The following is a 20,230-nucleotide window of genomic DNA, read 5'->3' as shown; positions in this document are numbered from 1 at the left end:
GTTATCCTAGAGGTCCCCTGTCAAATTCTGACTCCCTAAATTCTTCTTCAGAGTAGTTAAATGAGCTGCTTTTGCCTCCCCAAAGAAAACAACTTTGTTTAGTATTAAGTGGTGCAAAGTGGCTGTATTTCAGTAGTGTGTGGTACCATGTCTATTAAACTTTGAAGCTTTCACAGTAAATCATCCCAATACAAATGTAAGTAGTGATGATTATGCAATATAGTAATAAAATTGTATACATACATAGATACACACACACTAGAATCCAAGTAAGTAGGATATCCTGCTGCATGGCTTATATTCTGATAGCCCCATTTTAAAGATTTTTAACCTTAAAGTTTAAAAAAAAAATACTGAATAATGACACAAACAGGCAGTATTTGCATGTCTTCATTTTTTTAATCTTTTCATCTTTAAGCTCTGATGTTAAAGCAGAAGTTGCCAAATTTCATATCTGTTTAGCATTTGGTAATGAACAACTTAGTACTAGCTAAATACATTCATGTTAAGAATTTATTCTATTACTGTCCCATTTTTGCAGTTGTCATTTCCTTTCAGTATCAGGTTAAATGGGTTCTTTGGGAGGTGTCCCGATAAAGTACTGTCTTGATTAAGCATGTCCCATTTAAGTGGCATACACTCCATTTGCTTTTGCCCAGTCTTCCTGAATTTTTCAAGTCACTTGTAATCTCTGCAGTCCTGTTGTTTTGCTTCCATTGCTTGCATGTACTGCTGAATGGTGTAGGGCTGATATCCAGAGGCACTTTTGGAGAGCAATGCAAGTAGGAATATCTGGAAAATCTGACATTGCCACACCATTTGCCAAAAATACCTCTCACTTTTTCCACACACATACTGACACTGGGAAATGTGGTCAAGTCTAGTTATGGAATAGACATATAAAAGCTTAACTGTCATAGTTTTATTAAAAACAAATATACACACATTTAAGCTGATGTCGTAGTAAGGATGTGGCACAATCAAAGTGAGTTCCCATTATACATCAAATGAATTCTTAACAAATGATGATATTGAATTATACCACATGAGCTGTAATGCCTAGGCAGTGTCAATCTCAGTGTCAACTTCACTTTGTATATCCTGGCTTTTAACTGTCACAGCCTTAACGCTATACAAGTAAGGAATTGTCAGTGGTGTTCCTTACAGCTTCATTTTCAGGAAAACCCATCCCACAAAATACCTTTTAGACGGCAAAGTATGTGATCATTTCCTGAATGGCAACTACACCTACTGCTAATGCATCATCTTAGCCCCTGTGAGCTGCTGTCCTGCAGTTTGAAGCATATCATTTGAATAGTAACATCCATCTTGCATCTTGAATCAGATGCCTTGTGAGCCATTGATATGTTGCATAAGACAATATAATGTACAACTGTCTTATGTCTGTAACAAAGCTGTGTTAGAACTTATTTTCTGAACTTCCTAGGAACAAAACCTGATACAATTGCATGTTAAAAATGGATGGCCTGTCCTATCAGCCAGGAGATAGACCATGAGAAACTCACTTCAAAACTGGAAAACAAATACTCCACTTTCTCTCAAGGATAAAACTCCCCAAATATGCTGGATATGGCTTTGTATTTCTACTGCCAAGTCTTCACCATAGATTGAGAGGATGGTAAACCCAATCTACGTATAAGGCTATCCAAGTCAACGGAAGGAATATTTTGTGAGATAAGGACAATATTTACTTCATCTTTTCTGTATCCCTCAACTTTCCATGAGTAATGATCTGTGTTTAATTTTCAGTCCCTGAGATGGAAGGGGAAGTGGACAGCATTAGCTCCCTGTGCTCGCAGATTACTAATGCTTTCAGCACACCGTCAGAGGACCCCTTCTCCTCTGCTCCTATGACAAAACCAGTCACCGTAGTTGCACCACAGTCTCCTGCCTTTCAAGGTTTGTAACTTTTAAGGTTGCATGGACATGCTGGATGATGCTTGTATTTATGTAATGTTGCTTTCCAGTAGCATGCCATAACCGTAATGTCTCAAATTTCCTCTTGCACAACCATTATATCATCTGCAGTTTGAAGACACATTCTGCTTTATTCATCTCATGTGCATATAGCTGTTTGTTTCCTCTGTTTTGTTTATCTCCCAAAAAAGCTTCATACGCCATCCCAAAAATTGTATTATGTCCATGGGTTGGAGGAGGAGAGAGACAATGGCTACCTTACTATTCTGGCTACTGAATTGCAGTGTGGTCTTAAATGTGGTGCCAGTATATGCAAGTCCGATGCAGAGGGCCCCTCAAACTGGAGATCACAAATGAAGCGTGTATACGACACCCAAATCATCAATTTATTCTAAAATGTGGAGACATTTTATCATGAGGGGTGATGACTGGGAGTTGTATAGTTGTGTTACTGGCCTCAGATTTTTTAGTATATATGAAATCATGTGAATGGAATAGAGTATTATGGGAGAACTTCATTTTTTTTTAAGCACAGAGAAAACAATCAGTTGCATTTGAGTGTTCTGTTGCGACTTTCACTGCACCGTAATAACTTCCATTCTGATTCTCTCTGCATACCTGCTTTTATTTCAGCCAGTTTGAAACCACTTTATTCATAAAACTAGCTTCTTATTTATTAATAGGATTTTAAAAAATCCACAGTCCAACTGTGTAGCTAACTGTTGATTTGGTAGAATTAAAATAACTGGCTTTATAAAGTTTGAATGGGCTGTAAATTAGTCACTATTCCACACTGAGCTAATTTACACAAGCTTTTGTCATGTGTGTTTGTACAAGTGGTGTATGTTGGCAGGAATGACAAGGTCCTTTCCTCCAGTCAGCTGCATGCCTTGCATGAATTAATTGCAATGATGTTGTCTGCTCCCATTTTAGTTAATGGCACTGCCTCTGCCTTCTGTGTGCTTGCTGTTAAACCATCCCAAGCTGCTGTAGCACCCACAGCTATGCCAGTTCGTGAAACCAATCCTTGGGCTCATGCTCCTGCTGCTAATACTGGAGCTGCAGCCACATTCTCTGGTAAGATTGGGTATAGGTCCTCTGAGTTGTTTTGATTGAGCCCCTGGGACAGCTACAAATGTGTCTCATTTAAGGAGTGGAAGGGACAGTGACAAAAGCTGGAAGTAGAAGGTTTTTACCCAAGTGGTAGAGGGAAGCCATGAACTGGGTAGTTATGGGATCATAGGCTGTACTGTGAGTTTTGTTTTAGCACCTGATGATTTTCTTAAGTTGCCAAAAAGGTAAGGCATGGAAATTTAGAGCAAAGAAAATTCTGTGGTGTTTCTATACCTAAAATACCTTTTTATTGGCGCTAATAAGAGGAGTTTAATCTGGTGCTGTACAGTCTTTGGTGGTCATTATCTGACCCTTTTGGAAACTAAAGCTCCCCCTGAGCAGTTGATCTGGCCCTCGAGGTAGCCATGGCCTTGCATACATGGGAAAGGTTTTTTGGTATAAGCTATGGTGTGAATTTAAACCAATATAGTTATACCAGTACAACTACCCCACACATAGGCACTCTTGTTCCAGTCACTTTTTGATATAGCTTATGTTGCTTGGGAATAGATTTAAGCTAAATGAAAAAGCCATCTTTATAGCAGAGTAAATGTCTACATGGGATTGGAGGGTTGCTTTACCTGCAGAATTTTCCTAATAGACAGGCCCTAAACTGCTGCTCTGATAGCTTCCCAGGCAGCCAAGGGTTTAATTTTGCCACTCAAATGTTTTCAGCTGTTTAGCATCACATCCAGGGATGGATTATCCACAGATCCTGGAATGCAGGCCCTATGCACCAAGGGAGCTCATGTGTAATGACAGCAGTAGACTCTTGATCTGTGGATACAGTGTCTCCACTTATTTCTGCCAAAGTCAGAGAGCGCTCTCTGCCTGATTTTAGGTATTAGACAGTTAATAACTCATTGTTCACAGAGATTCTCTTCTATTTCAGCAAAACACTAAGCAGCATTTGCACTATAGTACTGCCTTCTTGCCTTCCTGGTTCCCCTTTCCTTCATGGTTGGAAAGTTGGCATGGGGAGAGGAAGAAGGGGACCAGGGGAACTTGAGAAGGGAAGAAAGGAAGAGCATGGGAGGATGGAGAAATGATACGGAATCTAAACTGTAGTGAGAAATGAGTTAAAAGTTGAACTGCTAGGGAAAATGTACTGAAATCTTGAGAATTGAACATTGCAGAAAAATTAGACAGAGGTTAACAGACTGAATGATGTAGGAAAAGAGTAAGGAAAGAATGGAGATGAAGGAAGGGAGAGAAGGAAGAACAAAACAAAGGTGTTATAGTAAGTACAGTTTAACTATTTTATTGAATGTTGCATGTTAAATACACATCCCAAAGGTTTGAGTGTATATATGCAATACAAAGAGTGTGTATCTTGTCTAGTATTTTAAAAAATACATTTGCAGTAATGGAAAATGAGTACCTTAGGAGGAGCCCTAAAGTGTTCATGAATTCCTAGTCCATCAGATCCAACCTCCTGTAAAAATCTTAAAATCCATCAGGGCAAGGATATTCAAACAACCACCCCTCCCCCCCGAGAACCCTCCACTAAATAACAGAATTTGTAACAAGTTCAATCTTAGTCACTGTGGGGCAGAGCATTTTGTCGCTAGGTCTCAGATTCCAGTCTGGCCTCAGTTATAATGCTAAAGTTTTATTGCCATCTAAAAACCTTGGCCTGTGTACAATTGGTGGTTGGTCTGAGTGTCCAGGATTTCTAGTAGGAAGGTTATCAGCACCCTTGTGGGCTGTAAGTAGAAAGACTAAAGCTTAAATTGGCTATGCAACAGAACTACCATCCTTACCCAACTGGGATGGTTCCTCCCAGCTCAGGGCTAATAGGCGGTGGAGAGAATTCATATAGTTGCCTGTCATCTACATGTTCTGTTGATGAATAGGACTTTAGTCTCCAGGGCTTCCAATTAAGCACTATTCACAGTCACTTAAATAGTTTTGGAAAATGAGGGACAAGAAAGAAGACAAGATAAAGAATAGGAAGCAGATGAAAGAGATTTTGTGATCCTGCTAATTAAGTAAAAAAACCAAATACTGTTGTTACCACCATAGCTTGCTACAGCTTGAATTCAAAGGCCTTGTCTACACTACAAAGTTTTGTCGGTAAAAGCTGCCTTTTGCTGACAAAGCAGGGGAGGTGTACACAGTACAGAGCTACTTTTGGCAGCAAAACTCTGCTGTTTTGCTGACAAAACGAAACTATGTTGACGAGAGGCACAGGGCTTTCTGTGGCAAAGTTGGTGACAAAGCATCAGTGTAGACACTGCTCTTTGTTTTGCTGACATAACTGGCTTCCACCAAAATCCTACAATGCTTGCCAGGACTGCATTGCTCACTGTTTTGAACGCTGCTGCCCTGCAGGCATGTGCCTCTTCCCCCCCCTTCCCCCCCATTTCAAAGCTCCAGGAAGGATCTGACAGCTGAGCGTGCTGCTCTGTTTGGGGAACAAAGAGCAAATCATTGGAATGCCCCTGTTCTGTCCTGCACTAGGGACACCGGCATGCAGACAGCTGCTGGGGGTGGGGAGGGAGGGACGGTTGTGCTGCTTTGACGTTCCTCAGCACAGAACTTATGGAGCTGGTTGCTGCTCCTGGCAGCTGAGGAGGCTGTGGGAGAACTTGGCAGGAATCGCAGAACCGCAGGCAGGGAGGCAGAGTGGGCTGCTTCAGGAGAGACTGCTGTGCTGAGCAGAGCCGGGGCCTGATGCTGGGGTGTGTGTGTGTGTGGGGGGGTCCCCCTCTCCCTGCCTCAGGATATGTCTGTCAGCCTGCTGTCTCCCCTGCCCCAGACACACCATTCTCCTCCCCCCCGCCCCTTTCAGTTGAAAAGTGGCTGGCAATCTAGAAGGATGCCTCCTGAACGATGGGATTGAGAAACCTGCATCATGTGACGCGGTACCTGCCCCATGAGGCATTGCAAACCCTTCTCAACGCATCCTGCAGCCAGTTGCACAGTGGGATACCTACCCCAGTGCACTGCTCTGTGTCAACAGAGCTGCTAGTGTGGATGCACTCGGTCAACACAAGAAGCTAGTGTGGACATGCAACAGCGCTTTTAATTAAAGCAGCATAACTTTTTCTGACAAAACTTCGTAGTGTAGACAAGGCCTAAGAGTCACCAGGCCTGACTGGCATGTTCAAAAGCTATTTTGCTCTGAACAGGGAAGTCTTAAATTGCCCTTTCCTATGCCAAAGTAGGAGCAAGTAGCAAGGGAAGGTAGTGCTACATTTTCCTGCTTGCCTCTCACCTTCCTTCTCCCTCTCCCTCCCTCCCTCCCCCCTCCTCTACTGGAAAACCATCCTCAGATCTCTGCTGTAAAAGGATGCTGCAGTGCTGCCAGTGTCCCCTCCTGAATGGAGGTGATGGGAGTGCTACTGGCAAATTTGTTAGATAAAATCTCTTCTGGAACAAGGGAATTCTTCTCTCTCCCCTTTCAGTTTGCCCAGGATCTATTTTCCAGTTCCTGAAGAGGTCAGTTTCCACAGGAGTTGAACAAAGTAGAGCAACATACTTGGCCAGTTGAGTACAAAAATGTGCTTGCAGAGATTGCAGCATCCTCACAAGCTTTGGGGGTTGAGAGCCTGGGGCTGCATTTGAGCGCGCATCTTTGGAACCCTTTGACTAGCTTTGATAAGGAGGTGAACATAGCTGGCAAACTGATGTTTTACTGACTTCACCATGGTTTTCTTTCCAGGTACTGAATGGAGCACCTCCTCCGGTGCAGCTTCACCATGTCTCTTCCAGACGACTCACAGACGCACTCCCTCAGAGGCAGACCGCTGGTTGGAAGAAGTATCCAAGACTGTCAGAGCCCAGCAGCCACCACCAGCGGCCCCACAGCCACTAGTACAGCCTCCCCTTGCAGCTTCCAAGCCAGCACCACCATTTCCAGTGAACACCTTTGTTGCTCCTCAGCCAGTGCCAGTTGGTGTGGTACCGCCAATGCAGCCAGCATTTATCCCTGCTCAGCCGTATGCTGTAGCAAATGGAATGACCTTTTCTGCTCCCAGTGTGCCTGTGGTTGGAATCACTCCTTCTCAGATGGTAGCCAATGTTTTTGGAACTGCAAGTCACATTCCAGCATCCCATCCCCATCAGTCACCTAGTCTTGTCAAACAGCAGACATTCCCCCAGTCTGAAACCAACAGTGCTACTGCCAGCCCCTTCTTCAAATCTTCTGCTCAGCACAATGGCTCCGCAGCTTTCAATGGCGTTGACAGTAGCAAATGGGCCACTGAGGACAAGCAGTTACAGCCTCCTGCATCTGGCCACCAGGTAGATCCATTTGAAGCACAGTGGGCAGCACTAGAAAGCAAGTCAAAGCAGCGCACTAACCCATCTCCAACTAACCCCTTCTCAAGTGATTTACAGAAGACGTTTGAGATTGAGCTTTAAACATGTATTGTGTGCTAGGTTGGAGGGAGCAGAGGACTAGTTCTAATTTGAACATTTTGATAAACTAAAAAGGTCCCTACAAATGAAGAGGAAGCAATCATGGGAAGGAGAAACCTATGATGAACCTGTTATGCAGTTATTAGACAGGAATCATGGAAACACCCCTTTCTGCCTGCCTGCCTGCCCTCCCTCCCCACTTGGAAAGCTAAATGGCAGAGGAAACCTAATAGATCTGAGGTAGGGGTTGGGCCCTGAAGCCCATTTGCTGGAATATCAAGAGATCTCACATGATAATCAAATGATCTACCTTTGTCTTTAGATTCTTTCTACTTTTCTGTGAATTGTGAACATTCCCCTGGAGGAAAGAGGAAGCAAAGTTTTCTAAGGTGGGGAAAGGAGTTGTCAGATGTACTAGGAGAGGGTAGTTGTCAACTGCCCAGCAAAAGCTGTTTGTGGAAAAAGTTGAGCTTCCATTTTGAGTAACAGAGCGAATATTATATATATAAAGAATAAAATAAAGCCAAAATCTTTATTTTTATGCATTTAGAATATTTTAAATAGTTCTGGCTATTAAAAGCTGTCTGAGTTGTAAGTAATCTTGCCAAAGGTAAAAAGGGGTGGGATGTAAGAAATTGTACATAAGATTGATTTATCACTGATTCTTATTGTAAGTAATACGGGGGAGGGAGGAGATGGGTCCCTAGCTTGTTCTTGTATCAGTTCATTTGTAAGTGGCATATTGCAACAACAATCATGAGTCATGACCAGTAAAGTCACTATAAAGTAGTTTTAAATAAAAAAAAAAAACAGTATTGCCATAGTTTGAAAACCATGGGGAAATTCTATTGTCTTTTTTTAATGGAATCAAACTAAATATATTGTATGTATTTTTTTCTTTCTTGTACTGCTGCAGTTTCCTTGTCTTAATTTTAACACTACTGTGATTTACTGTAACCATATCTACAATCTGGGGCTATCCAGGAACCCATTTTGTTTGCTCCATAGATTCGTGTTTTAACTTTGTTTGTGAACTTTGTGATTAGGGCTGCAGCTGTTCCAAGTTCTGCCTCTGGTGACTTGTGAAATCCATCTCATTTTAACTTTACTTTTAAACTTTGGCCTTACAAGCAAAAGTAAGTTATATATTTGTACTGATGATGATGATTTATAATCTGCTTTAACAGAAATAAATGTTGGTGGTAGAAACTTGCATTTAGCAGAGTTTTACTTGTTTTCCTTTTCTCCCTCTGCATGCCTTCTTTGTATTCTATGCACTCAGTTCATACCCTTACTTGCCTGAGAAGCCACTTCAGTGCCTGTGTTAAACAAAATATTGATTCTTTCAACAGCTAAATTCCTTTTCTCATATTTTCTACATACTATTAAAACTGGTTACCTAGAGCTCTTGGACCTGATTTTTAAATGTGCTGGGCACCCAAGGTTCTCATTGACTTCATTTGAAGTTTTGAGTATTTTGAAAATCAGACTCATAGTATTTTTCACTGCCTAATGAGATCCTTGATTTGCATCACTGATTCACATATCAGAGTGAATATCTCAGGCTCTTATTTGCTTCCAAGGGGTGGACACCCTTCTGTTCCATGGCAGTTATGCCCAAAGCTATCAGTCTTGCTGTGTCATGTAACAGAATGGGAGAGTAGAGGTGGTGTGTTTTCTCTTACTCAGCATAAAGGCATGAAGATCCTGGTAGCCCCTGGAGAAGGCAATCAATCTCTGTTCTTACTGTTCTCCATTTTTTCTGAGGTTCTTTGTATTCCACAAATATGTAAGCTGCTGCCTATGCTATTAAGGTAAGTGGTGATGCAATAAGAGCGTTGGTGAATGTGCTTAGATTTCCCTGTGCAGAGAGGCTAAGTATAAAACACAAGCCACTACAGTGGCTCATATTTCCCTTTTTAAAAAGTCCATCATTCTGCTGAATCCAATAATTTGTATCTTGAATGAGAAGTTTAGTCTCAAACACTAAACCCAGGTAAAGGGAACGTGCGCCTTTATTTTTCCATTTAAATAAATTGGTATTTTCTGTGACTGCTACAACCTGATGTGTGTCCATGGGGTAAGACGCACACTAGGCCATGTTCCTCAAGACTTAGCAAGTGCTACCTTTTTTTTAAAAAAAAAGTCTGTTTATAGTGGTGTTTTAAAGTTGCATGGCTAAGCACAAGATTGGCCATGCAACATTAACTCTGCCCCTTGTGTTGCCTAATACCATGAACATACCATTTCTCAAATACGTGACCACTTTTTCTGCAACATCAAATACAAATGCTACCATACGTGTCACTTTTTTCATTCCTCTTGTAGATGGCCACAGTCAAGGGGAATACAACATTCAGATTTGTCTGATACAGCTACACCTGCTATTTGATGTCAGTCCAAGCAAAATAATATCTTCCTGCAGTCCACTAACATTCTTCCCTGAACAGTGAACATATTTTACTTCATGATACTTAAAGACAGCCCAAAAAAGTAAACAACCTGCTAGTTTGGTTACTATACAATTAAAGCTTCAGCAAAATCTCATAGGGAATAAAATGAGTAGGGGAAAGGACATCTTCATTCAGTTTGTAAGGTGGTTGTATGTCTTTCTAAAACAGTGTGAAGTAACAGGTTTATTTAGGAATCCATTTGAAAAATCAAATACCTGGACAGCTGTTTCAAAATATCTATACTGAAACTGGCCATCATCCTTCTTTCTAGTGAAGAGAGTATGAGCAACTTGATGTAACTGACTCCACTTCATTAAATCTAGATGGTGACATCAGCTGCTTTAACCAAAAAAAGGCCTTTACTTCAAGCGGAACTTATTACCAATCTTGTGCTGCAGGAGCTGACCATTTACATGAATGCTACATAACTGTACAACTTAACCAAAGGTTGACTCTTGCTAACATGTTTTAAACATTATGCTGTGGAACTTGTTACACTGGTAAATCCTCTTCAGCTCAGCCTGGAGATCACTCAGTTTCAGATAAAGTTCTAACTATATTTTGTTCACTTTTCTGTATATGCTTGCTTCAGGGCATTGCTATAGTAAATCAGACGGGGCAGGGCTAGCCTCTAGTGGTGGTCTCATCCTGCTGCTGGTGCTCTGTAGAGAACATGCACAGCCCCTGAGAGGAATCTTAATATTGAGAGATTTAGGAATTGAATTTCACTAATTTAGATTTCTCCACATGGTGACTACCAACCAGAAAAGTGCTTAGCACACCTGTGTGGCAGGTGGTGTCCCTAATAGAGAAACTGAGGCAGGTTGGGATTTGCCTAATGTCACAGCAAGGCTAGGAAGAGAATGCAAACTTAAACAGGAGCAAAGAAAGTCTTGTTACAGGAAAGGATGGCTAATTTTGCTTAGTACCCTGCATGGGAGGAGAGAAGGTGATGGGATACACTACAATAAAATTTTGCTCAACCTTGTTGAAAAGTAGAAAATAGAGACTTTCCTACCAGATTGTTAGGTTAGTTTAGACCTCAGCATGTACCTAGCACACATTCACTACAACCCACATGAACTGACCAAAATCCAGCTTTAGGCTAGTAAAATGGACTCAGCAACACAGTGTGGGGACAGCGGGATGGGAGGGAAAAGCAGTGCTTCAGGGCCCAGCCTCAAATCAAAGAGGGAAATACCAAAGGTTGAATAACTGAGTAGGTTAGGCCTCTACACATGCTGGAACATAGTTGGTCAGCTACACTACTATGCTCACTCAAGTTACAGCAGGCACACTGGAACAAGGAGCTAGTACTCCATATACAAGTAATTCTCTCTAGGGGAAGCTTTATACATAATACACTAGTGTAGGAGGCAATAATTGTTCTGGGATGTTACCATGTCTTGGCTTGAGCAAGGCACCTCAGTTTTCTTTCACAGTCCTGTGTATACATACCCTTTGTTGGTCACAGAATGATGACTGCTTCTGTTCTATTTACACTGCATGTGGAATTCCTTATCTGTAGTACCACACAGCTGGAATGTCTTCCTCCACTGCTCTGAGAGGGTGGAGTCCTAAAGGACATGTAGTCTCATGGCAGTTAAGCAAGGATAGAGCTCTAAAACACTGATGAGTCATTGGCAGAAAGTAGTCTTTGCGCTGAGCCCCAGCATGAACTGTGGTGTTGGATGAATTATAAAAACCAGGATCCTGCTTTTCTAAGTGCAGGGATGGTTAAAGCACAGGGACTTGGCCCACCTGAAATTTCTTAACTGCTCACAGCAACAGGGGCATATCTGTTTCTTCCCAAAACTGGCCATGTTTCAGTGGAGGCTGAAATGACCTGTGTCTAGAGTTATGTTTGTAAAGTGTGTTAGGATGAAAGAAATAGCCTTTGAGAAACACTGAGGATTAAACACCATCTTTACATGCAATATGTTCTATTCCCCTTCCATGTCCACAGGCTTTTAGATGGAAACTTTCCACCCCCCTGTTCAGGGTATTAGTGGATGGTGGTGGTCTTTCTCCAAGGGGCTCACAGATTTTGTTTTTTAGGAAAGCTTTCTCTTGCTTGCATGAAGTGTGTGTGTCTCCCTCTCTTTCACACTGCCTGTAACTTCAGAGATGCTTAACAGGATTCTTTTGGTTCTTAGCACCTGCCTTCATTCACAGAAGAAATGCTGTTTCTTATAGCAAAGTGTGTGTGAAAACAAGGAGCTGTGATGTGTTTAGGACAGTGGAGCTTCTGCTGCCTCTGAACAATGGCACTGAGTAGCATTCATATATTGGCAAAACAGCCCACCTGAGTGATGAGCAGAACAAGGCTCCTAGAGTGCATTTTGGGAGTAAAAAGGACAAAGTCCCTGTTTCTGTCCAGTAATCTTCCTAGGCTGCCATCTCCTGGGAGCTGGGCTAGAGCTGATTCTCATCCCTGTTGGTGAGAAGGGTTGTCCTGGGGTTGGTACTGAGAACAGCTGGCACAGCAGAAGCTGGAGTAATACTCATTAGTGCAGAGCTGGGCCTGTATGATCAGATCACAGTTGGCAAGATGGGGCTGGTCAACACACTCGGTGGTCAGGTCCACAGCTGCAGCAAAACAAATGGCAGGAGGAGAATGACAAGTTAAATGGGGGAGGGAGAAGGCATCAGTGCCTGTTAAGTGCTGCACAGTAAAGGAAGTAATTGTAGTGGCACAATTTCTGACAAACATTTATATTTCTAAATGCATAATTAGTCAAAATTCAGTTGATCTGCCAGGACCTCGAGTCAGGATTTTATTAGTCTTTAAACACCATCAGCACCTAGGAGAGAGCACATTCCTGCCTGTCCCATGCTGACTGTGTAAACAAGTCTTTGCTACCTTCCCAAACTGTTCAGTTGGGCTCTAGAAATCCAAAGTTAGATAGCAAAGTAGGTAGCCTGGTTTGCTGAGCACCTGCAGCTCCCACCACATGCACAGGGAGTTGTGGGTGCTCAGCACCTCCTGAAAATCAGGAATGTCATTTATAGGTGCCTGAATATAGATTTAGGAGCCAACTTCTGGTTGCCCAAGTTGAACATTTTGGCATTAATGATTTAAGCCTCCCAGCTCCCTCCTGAAGTTAATCATCCTTGTTTCACAGCTGGGGGAACTGATGCTCAGGTCTGACCTGAGTTCAGTGTTACATAAACTGGGGGCAGAGTTTGGAACAGGACCCACAGTCCTGCTGCCCCCCTTGTGAGGGCAATTAGGGGAAGGAGAGGTGGGTGATGGGCAGGCACAGAACCCTGATCGGAGGGCTGCAAAGGCAAGCAAACAAATAGCTTTTTCTAGGGTACCCAAACTGTTCTAATCAGTCTCTTTCAAAGTAAATGTAAAACAGGCCTAGAAGTAGAACAATGTATTAATGAATCCAGGTGATGTTTGGGGGGAGAAGAGGGGAAGAACTGGTCTTGCTCACCTTCAGGCCTGCTCTTGATCACTTTCACCTTGGTGCTGGCACTGACAGAGTTGCTGCCCCTGTAGGCATTGCATGTGTAAGATCCCTCATCACCAGCCTGAGCATTGTTTATAATCAGGCTTCCGTCCTGTGACAGGTGGATGTGGTGACCATCTGCTCGCATTGGAACTCCATTCCTGTAGTGGAAAGCCCATTTTGCTAGTTACTATGATCAGAGTTTGAGGGCCTAAGCTTCCTTTGGCACTTGAACTGACTAATTTTTCAGGTGAATGACAGAATCCCTGTCTCTACCTTGATTTACTTTCAAAAGAAGAACACACTTCTGCCATGCCAGGGGCCCTATAATTACAGGTGTATTTAAAGCCTGAATCCACCAAAGGGGGGAAGAGACAGCAGCATGCTCTGTAAAACCATGGCTTCTCTCCAGTATCAAATGGCATTGAGTGGTTGGCTAGCAGTGATCAGCTGTGCTACCTGCTGCTCGCTATCTCGTACTCCTCCAGGCCCCTTCTGACCATGAGACCCAGGCATGTGGCCAATAAAGGGGGTGAAAGAATGGGGGATTGGCCCCTTTTTCTTCCTCCTTCAAGATGGCTTGCATGTTCGCTTTTTAACAGTAGAAAGTCAGATATTGGCTAATCTGTTTCTCCTGGAGTACGCTATACAGGACTGGAGAATAGTAAGTTATGAACTCTGTTACAAAAGAAATGAAACCTGATTCACTGAAAAGGGTGAGTTTTTAACACTTTTTGTTTCTTGTTTTGTAAATTCAAATACCTAACGCTCATGGAAGAAAATCTTTTATAGATTCAACAGTCCTGCCCCTTCAATTAAGGGTCAAGACCATTCCCAAGCCACTTCTCTGGGTCCTCCACCAAGAACACCAGCACAATGATATTGGTTTTTAAGCAGAAAAAATACACAAATTTATTTTATCAAATACACCTTGTAAAGTAGCCAAAAAAAGGGGGGGGGATGTTTTTCCCATTGTAATTGATCTTAATTCTTCCCTGTCCATAACTGGCGGGGATGGGCACAAATGGAGGAAGATGGGGCGCAGAATGGCTCCTTCCAGGGGAGCTAGGGGAATTCCCTGGCATTAAAGTGTCTGACAAAAGCTCTCTCAATTCTTCAGCCTCTACTTTTTGCTGAGGTAAATATCACTATTATCCATCATAGCATCTTCCAGTCTAGCCAGGACCTGAACTTCTCTGCAAGGGGTTCTTAGCTCTAGAATCTGCTTTCTTCCATGGCTCACCAGAGCCCGGATGTGGTGCAGGATGTACCTGTCCTTCCCCGCTTTTGCTGGGGAAGAGTAGGATTAATCAGGGGGGTTGAGATACTGCAGGAGGCTCAGAGCCTGGTTGGCTGCCCTGTGTTAATATTTCATGCAGGTTCTGCACCATGCCTAGAGTGGGAGATAAATGACACCATTCAGGGAGGAAAGAGGGACAGGAAATGCTGTTACCAAGGATTGTACTGCTCACCTTGACCATCTGATGTTCACATTGTTGCCTGTCGCCATGCACTGGAGCTGGGCATTCTCTCCCTCCGACACAGTGAGGCTTGGCAGCAGGCCCATGATCCTCAGCTCTCCTGGACAGAGGGGAGATCATCAATAGCAGGAAGAACCTTCTATCCTGCCACTGATGGTGAGGACCATTCCTTCATAAGAAAAGTCTTTCCACGGTGGCTCTAAATACTCAACCAACAGTTGGATAGGCTCCTGAGCTCCCAGCTGGGCCCTAGCATGTGGGACGGGGGGGTAGAGAAGAGGAATCCCCTTGATTTCTCTTCTGCAGCCCTGCTGAAATCTTGTCCACATTAATATCCTTTCAATGAACCACTATGGTACAGTTGTCAACCTACAGTCAGCAGCAGCATAATTACATGCTGCAGCTATTCTAGTCACATATGGACTTTATATTTACTGCTTCCCCAATGGATATAACTACCCCTTTCTCCTAGCTTAGTCCTGAATGTGACCTGACTGTAACACACAGTAGGGTCTATAGAGGCCAAATCCATGACTTCAGCTGGGGCACTCTACACTCTTTCCCACTCCCTTCTTTTAATAATCTAAAAATACAGTGGGGCCTTTTCCTCCTCTTGTTACCTAGAGTCCGAAGTTGGATCTGCCGTTGTTCCTGGTCACGGCCGTTCGAAGCGATGCAGGTGAAGAAGCCAGCATCTTCAGAGCCAACATGACTGATCACCAGGGCACCATCTGACTGCTGCCTGTGCCTGGGGACAAAAGCCACAAATTCCCCTGAGCGTCAGGAAAGGGAGAGGGAGAGCGCAGTCATGGTGGTAGGAGCAGTGCTGCACATGAGGTCTTAAGCAATGTTTCTGCTAACACCCTCTGGGCAAACATTCAGCAGCAACACAGATTTAAGTGGGCTACGCCACCCCTTAGCATAAGGGGAACTGTGCCACCACATCCCTCAGCCATTCCACAAAAATAGATCCTAGTGGTGTGATCTTCAGAGAATGCTCAGATCCATCCTCTAGGGGAAAGCTAGTACAAGGTGACCCCAGTAACTCTTGAAGTTCCCCTTAAATGTTCTTATACCTTGTACCTACCAGGTGAATTTATCCCCTTTCTCTGTGAATTCTCCACAGAAAGTGATTTTTTTTTTTTTAAATTAATTGGGTTGATCGAATGACAACATGTGGCAATCTTGCATCTGAACAAATTTCAGCCTCTGGCTCACTGGTGAATTATTCACCACATCTGTTCACTTGAAAATGATGTTCACAGCCTAAACTGTGGGCCATGCCACCTAAAATCACATGGTATTGTTTCTATTCCCTGATGGGATAGAATAATCGTTATAAACCAGTGCAAGGCCTGCCTCCATCATTAGGGCCTTGATTCTCTCAGGTAGAGAATGCATTATGCGCCAGGAGCCCCAGCGTTGTGATCACAGGTAGCCCTTGCACATGCCAACACAGCCGTATGAACTCACCTGGAAGAGGAGACAGGGTGCCCGTCCTTCTGCCATTCGATGGTTAAAGCAGGTGAGGCTTCTACTCCACAGGGCAGTCTGACTTGCTCCCCAATGTTGGCATCCACCACCGAAGGCTCATTCTTATCCATTATTAATCTGCAATACAGACCCCCACAAGCACAGAGAGTTACAGCAACTTCCTAGTTCAGCATTTGCAAATCAATCCAGCTTTGTTGCATCACTGCTTTGTTCCTCCCCCTGGGGAGGGAATGAGGACCTCTGCATTCCCCTCAGAATCTTGATGCTCCCAACCCTCTCCCCTTCTGGAAAAAATAGCCTCAGTTTAACCAGGAGCCAGCTGAGTGTGACTTGCTGAAATGCATTGTCTCCTCATTAAAGCTTTGGAGACTGCAGACCTACATACACATCCTCCTAAGCATTCCTTTGGCTGTTGGCCTAGAAAATATCAGGAGCTCACTTTGAGTGATGTTAGGCACTGATGATCAGGGAACTAAACGAGCTTCACCTGTAAGTGCCTGCCTGTCACACACAACTGAATACATTCATAGGTTTAAAGGCAGGCAAGAATAATTATTACACTGATCACCAGCTCTACATAGCACCAGCCATAGAACCTCATCCCCCAGGGAATGTCTGCATAAAGCCCTACCTGCTGTACTGTCTGGTGTCCTGTGACAGTAACTAGGGTGACCAGAGGGCAAGTGTGAAAAATTGGGATGGGGGTGGGGGGTAATAGGTACCTACATAAGAAAAAGCCCCCAAAATTGGAACTGTCCCTATAAAATTGGGACATCTGGTCACCCTAACAGTAACATATTTGCCTCTTCAGTCCGCATAAAGATCAGGTGATGCAGACAAACATCCTTTCAGAGGGGACTAAATCAGCCCTGTTTTATTCCTTTGGGATGGACAAACTAGGCTAGAGTAAAGGGAAAATACCAACTCCCATCCTTTACTCAAAATTAAAACCAAATCCTTCTTGAGCTTCAGAAAAGTTTAACACCTTCACCTTCTGTCTCCTGCTTGCAGGAAGAGTTGGGCTGAGGGTTTTGGAAGCCCTCAGTGACTGGGGGGTTTGGATCTGCAAACTTGAAAGTAGGGAAGGCTCAGGTCCTGGTCCCATTTTATCTGAGCCACCAAAATTGTGTGGTTAAGGTGAATAAAAAGTTTTCCCCCTTCTCTATTTACAGCAGGACCCAGAAGTATCCAAGTACCATGTAAGCAGCTGTTCTTGCCTAACGCCCAGCCCAGCCATTGGGAACCAGGCAGGACTAAAAGGCTCACAAGACTGTTTTTACAAGACTCTAGACGAGTGGGGCTGTGTTGGAGCTATAGTGCTGGGCTATTTTTTTATTCATTTTATTCAATGGGTCTGGTTTGTGCTTGTTTAAAATAGTCCTGTTTTGTTTTCTTTCCTGATGGCAATGAATTCAGTTGCTAGCCAGCACAGCCACCGTGTTCTTCTGTCATTTAAACCCTTCTCTACTGCCAGGCACCAGGTACTGCTCAGCCAGGAACATGGTTGTTATAAATGGAACTCTGAGGTAAAGACAGTTTGTTGCTCTCATAGTAGTGGGGCTGGGACCTTTGCTAAACTCCATTTCCACTCAGCCAACACTCCCAACCACCACCACCTCCAATCGCCCCCCAAAGCAAGAGGGCACCTCTCACCCTGATCTTCCCCACATGGATACCAGGTGGATGTCACTTGGGCATGCCAGATGACGGTTGCTGGCCTTACCTGTACATGAGTGGCTGGTGTACAGAGGAACCAGATGACTGTACAGTATTAACTCCTCTGGTGAGATCTCTGTGTTGGTGATTCAGACCATGAAGGAGCCGACCTCTAATACCCTCTATTCAAAATAAAATGCTGTATGTGAATAATACAATCCATCCCCCATGACCTCTTGTGCAGAGGTGGTGTGAACTTGGGAGAGTTAAAGCAGCTGCTGAACTGGAGCCAAGACCTTGCAGCATCTGTTCTCTGATTGATGAGTGCTATAAGCCTGCGATTCCTATTAATGGGAGCTACAGCCATGCAGGCAGTGGATATTAGACTCCTTCCTTTCCTCCATCAATGGGCCTGCAGCAGTATCTCTTAGGTAGGGAAGCCTTTTGCCATTACCACAAAAGAATGGCAGAGAGAAGCCGGATGTTTCCCATCCCCCTGCAGAGGCATGAGGGCACACTCTGGAGAGGTGAGGGGAGGCTGCTTAGCCTTCTTTTATTAAGATGTGCATTATAAAAAAATGACTTTTTTAAAAAAAGCATAATAAATAGTTTATTATCCAGGAGGCCCATTCTGGGCAAAACTCCAACATCTCCCACAGGGCACCAAGAGTCAAAGTGGAGCTGTCTGTCCCAGCAGAGCACATAACATGATGTGGTGTAGGACGGGCAGCCATGGCAGTGATTTCAGACCAAGGCCTGCAGGATTCCCCTTTTTAGAGCCCTCTCTGCACCCAGTACAGTGTTAGAGGAGAGAAGATGGCACTCCAGGATGAAAATATATTGAGGCAGCTTGTCCTACTGGAGCTGTGACTGGCAATTGGCAAGTCACTGCTCCAGTTATGATTGGCACTGCAACATTTCTCACTGCTGGCATCAGGACTAACCCTCGGCAGTCACTGCACTGAGGAAACGTATTGCTGGGATTATGGCTAGCACTCAGCAGGCTGTGGCCACTGCCATGGAAGAAGGTAGCAAGACACTGCAGTGGAGAAAAAAAACTGTTACCTACCTGTAAGTGTTGTTCTTATAGAGGTGTTATAGCCATGTATTCTAATTAGGTGTGTGCACACACCCAGTGTGCTGGAGCCAGATAATTTTGCCTAGTAGTACTTGTCAGGGTGGGGCACACACCTTGCAGCCATACCCCCTCCCCTGGCCAGCACTTCCCAACCCCCTCTGTTCTTTTGCACCAAACATCAGAAGTACAGACTCCGATGCAGAGACAACAAAGGTTGGGGCATACAATACATGTCTGCTTCACATCACCAAGAAAAAGAGTTACAGGTAGTTAACCATTTTGTTTCTTCTTGGAACAGATACAGCTGTGCAGTCTACTCAGGTGAGTTGCAAGCAGTACTTGTAGGAGGTGGGGCTTGGAGTCTGTTTACACAAGGACTGCAAAATTGCTTTCCCAACGTTTGCATCTGATCTGGGTACAGCAGTAATGCCAAAGCGGTTTGTACAGAGGATCAAGTGGCAGCCCTGCCCAATCTTGGAATGGCACTTAGGAATGCTGTCGATGTTGCCTGGGCTCTCATGGAATGAGCTTGCAACCTTTGAGGTGGTGTAGCTTGGGCTACTTTGCATGCTGTCATGTTACAGGAAGTTATATACCTCAAGACTGTTTGTGAAGAGACTACTTGACCCTTCATGTGGTCTGCATGTGACACAAACAAATGAGATGAGGAGCAGAAAGCTTTGGTCCTATCCAGATAAAAAGCTAAACATCGCCTGGCACCCAGCATGTGAAGATGTTGTTCCTCTGGGGTGGAACGTGGCTAGGGATGAACACTGGTAAGTATATAGCTTGTTTCAAATGAAACTGGGAAATCACTTTGGATAAAAATTTAGAGTGTGGCTGCAGGGTTACTCTTCATGGCAAGAGTACAAAGTCCCAAAGCATGGTAAAGTAGCTGAGGAGCCTTAAAAAGAGTGCAGGGTTTTGTCATTTTTTTTTTCTGAAAACAAAACCCATCTATCAAATGGTAATTCCTCAACAATCTGCTGCACATCAGGCTCAATGACTAAATTCTGCAGCCATGAGGCCCTCGTAGTCACAGCTGATGCCATAATTCTGACCATAGCATCTACCACGTCCAGAGCTGACTGCAATGAGGTCTTGGCCACTATACGGCCTTCCACAATGAGTACCATAAACTCTTCCCTAGAGGATTCTGGCAACTTGTCCTTGAACACAGACAGCCACCCAATT

General features: G+C 43.9%; 2 protein-coding genes and 1 long non-coding RNA gene across 23 annotated transcripts in view; 1 reads left to right on the top strand and 2 right to left on the bottom strand.

Moving 5' to 3' along the window:
• The window catches only part of NUMB (NUMB endocytic adaptor protein), a 148,405-nt gene extending 139,774 nt beyond the window's left edge, over nucleotides 1-8,631 (top strand). For 13 of the 20 annotated variants that reach the window (XM_038404428.1, XM_038404427.1, XM_038404424.2 and 10 more), the window contains 3 exons: nucleotides 1,771-1,920; nucleotides 2,872-3,015; nucleotides 6,719-8,631. In XM_038404428.1, coding sequence (XP_038260356.1) covers nucleotides 1,771-1,920; nucleotides 2,872-3,015; nucleotides 6,719-7,419 — 995 coding nt within the window. In that variant the 3' untranslated portion in view covers nucleotides 7,420-8,631. The remainder of the gene's footprint in view (nucleotides 1-1,770; nucleotides 1,921-2,871; nucleotides 3,016-6,718) is intronic. The other 7 variants (XM_038404434.1, XM_038404431.1, XM_038404432.2 and 4 more) reach the window with 1 other exon arrangement.
• Nucleotides 4,976-6,001, bottom strand: LOC122460500. Its single transcript, XR_006281828.1, has 2 exons — nucleotides 5,150-6,001; nucleotides 4,976-5,111 (listed from the first exon to the last, which is right to left on the bottom strand). It is a non-coding gene; the product is annotated as an uncharacterized LOC122460500 (long non-coding RNA).
• A 3,583-nt stretch (nucleotides 8,632-12,214) lies between the features above and the next one.
• Nucleotides 12,215-20,230, bottom strand: part of PAPLN (papilin, proteoglycan like sulfated glycoprotein) — a 65,999-nt gene continuing 57,983 nt past the window's right edge. For both annotated transcript variants that reach the window (XM_038404413.2, XM_038404415.2), the window contains 6 exons: nucleotides 18,026-18,140; nucleotides 16,282-16,419; nucleotides 15,429-15,556; nucleotides 14,800-14,908; nucleotides 13,313-13,488; nucleotides 12,215-12,458 (listed from right to left, as the gene is read on the bottom strand). In XM_038404413.2, the coding sequence (XP_038260341.1) occupies nucleotides 12,298-12,458; nucleotides 13,313-13,488; nucleotides 14,800-14,908; nucleotides 15,429-15,556; nucleotides 16,282-16,419; nucleotides 18,026-18,140 (827 nt within the window). In that variant the 3' untranslated portion in view covers nucleotides 12,215-12,297. The remainder of the gene's footprint in view (nucleotides 12,459-13,312; nucleotides 13,489-14,799; nucleotides 14,909-15,428; nucleotides 15,557-16,281; nucleotides 16,420-18,025; nucleotides 18,141-20,230) is intronic.

This window comes from Dermochelys coriacea, chromosome 6 (assembly GCF_009764565.3).
Source record: "Dermochelys coriacea isolate rDerCor1 chromosome 6, rDerCor1.pri.v4, whole genome shotgun sequence".
In the NCBI taxonomy this organism is placed as follows: Eukaryota; Metazoa; Chordata; order Testudines; family Dermochelyidae; genus Dermochelys; species Dermochelys coriacea.
This window is presented reverse-complemented; position numbering and strand designations above follow the sequence as displayed.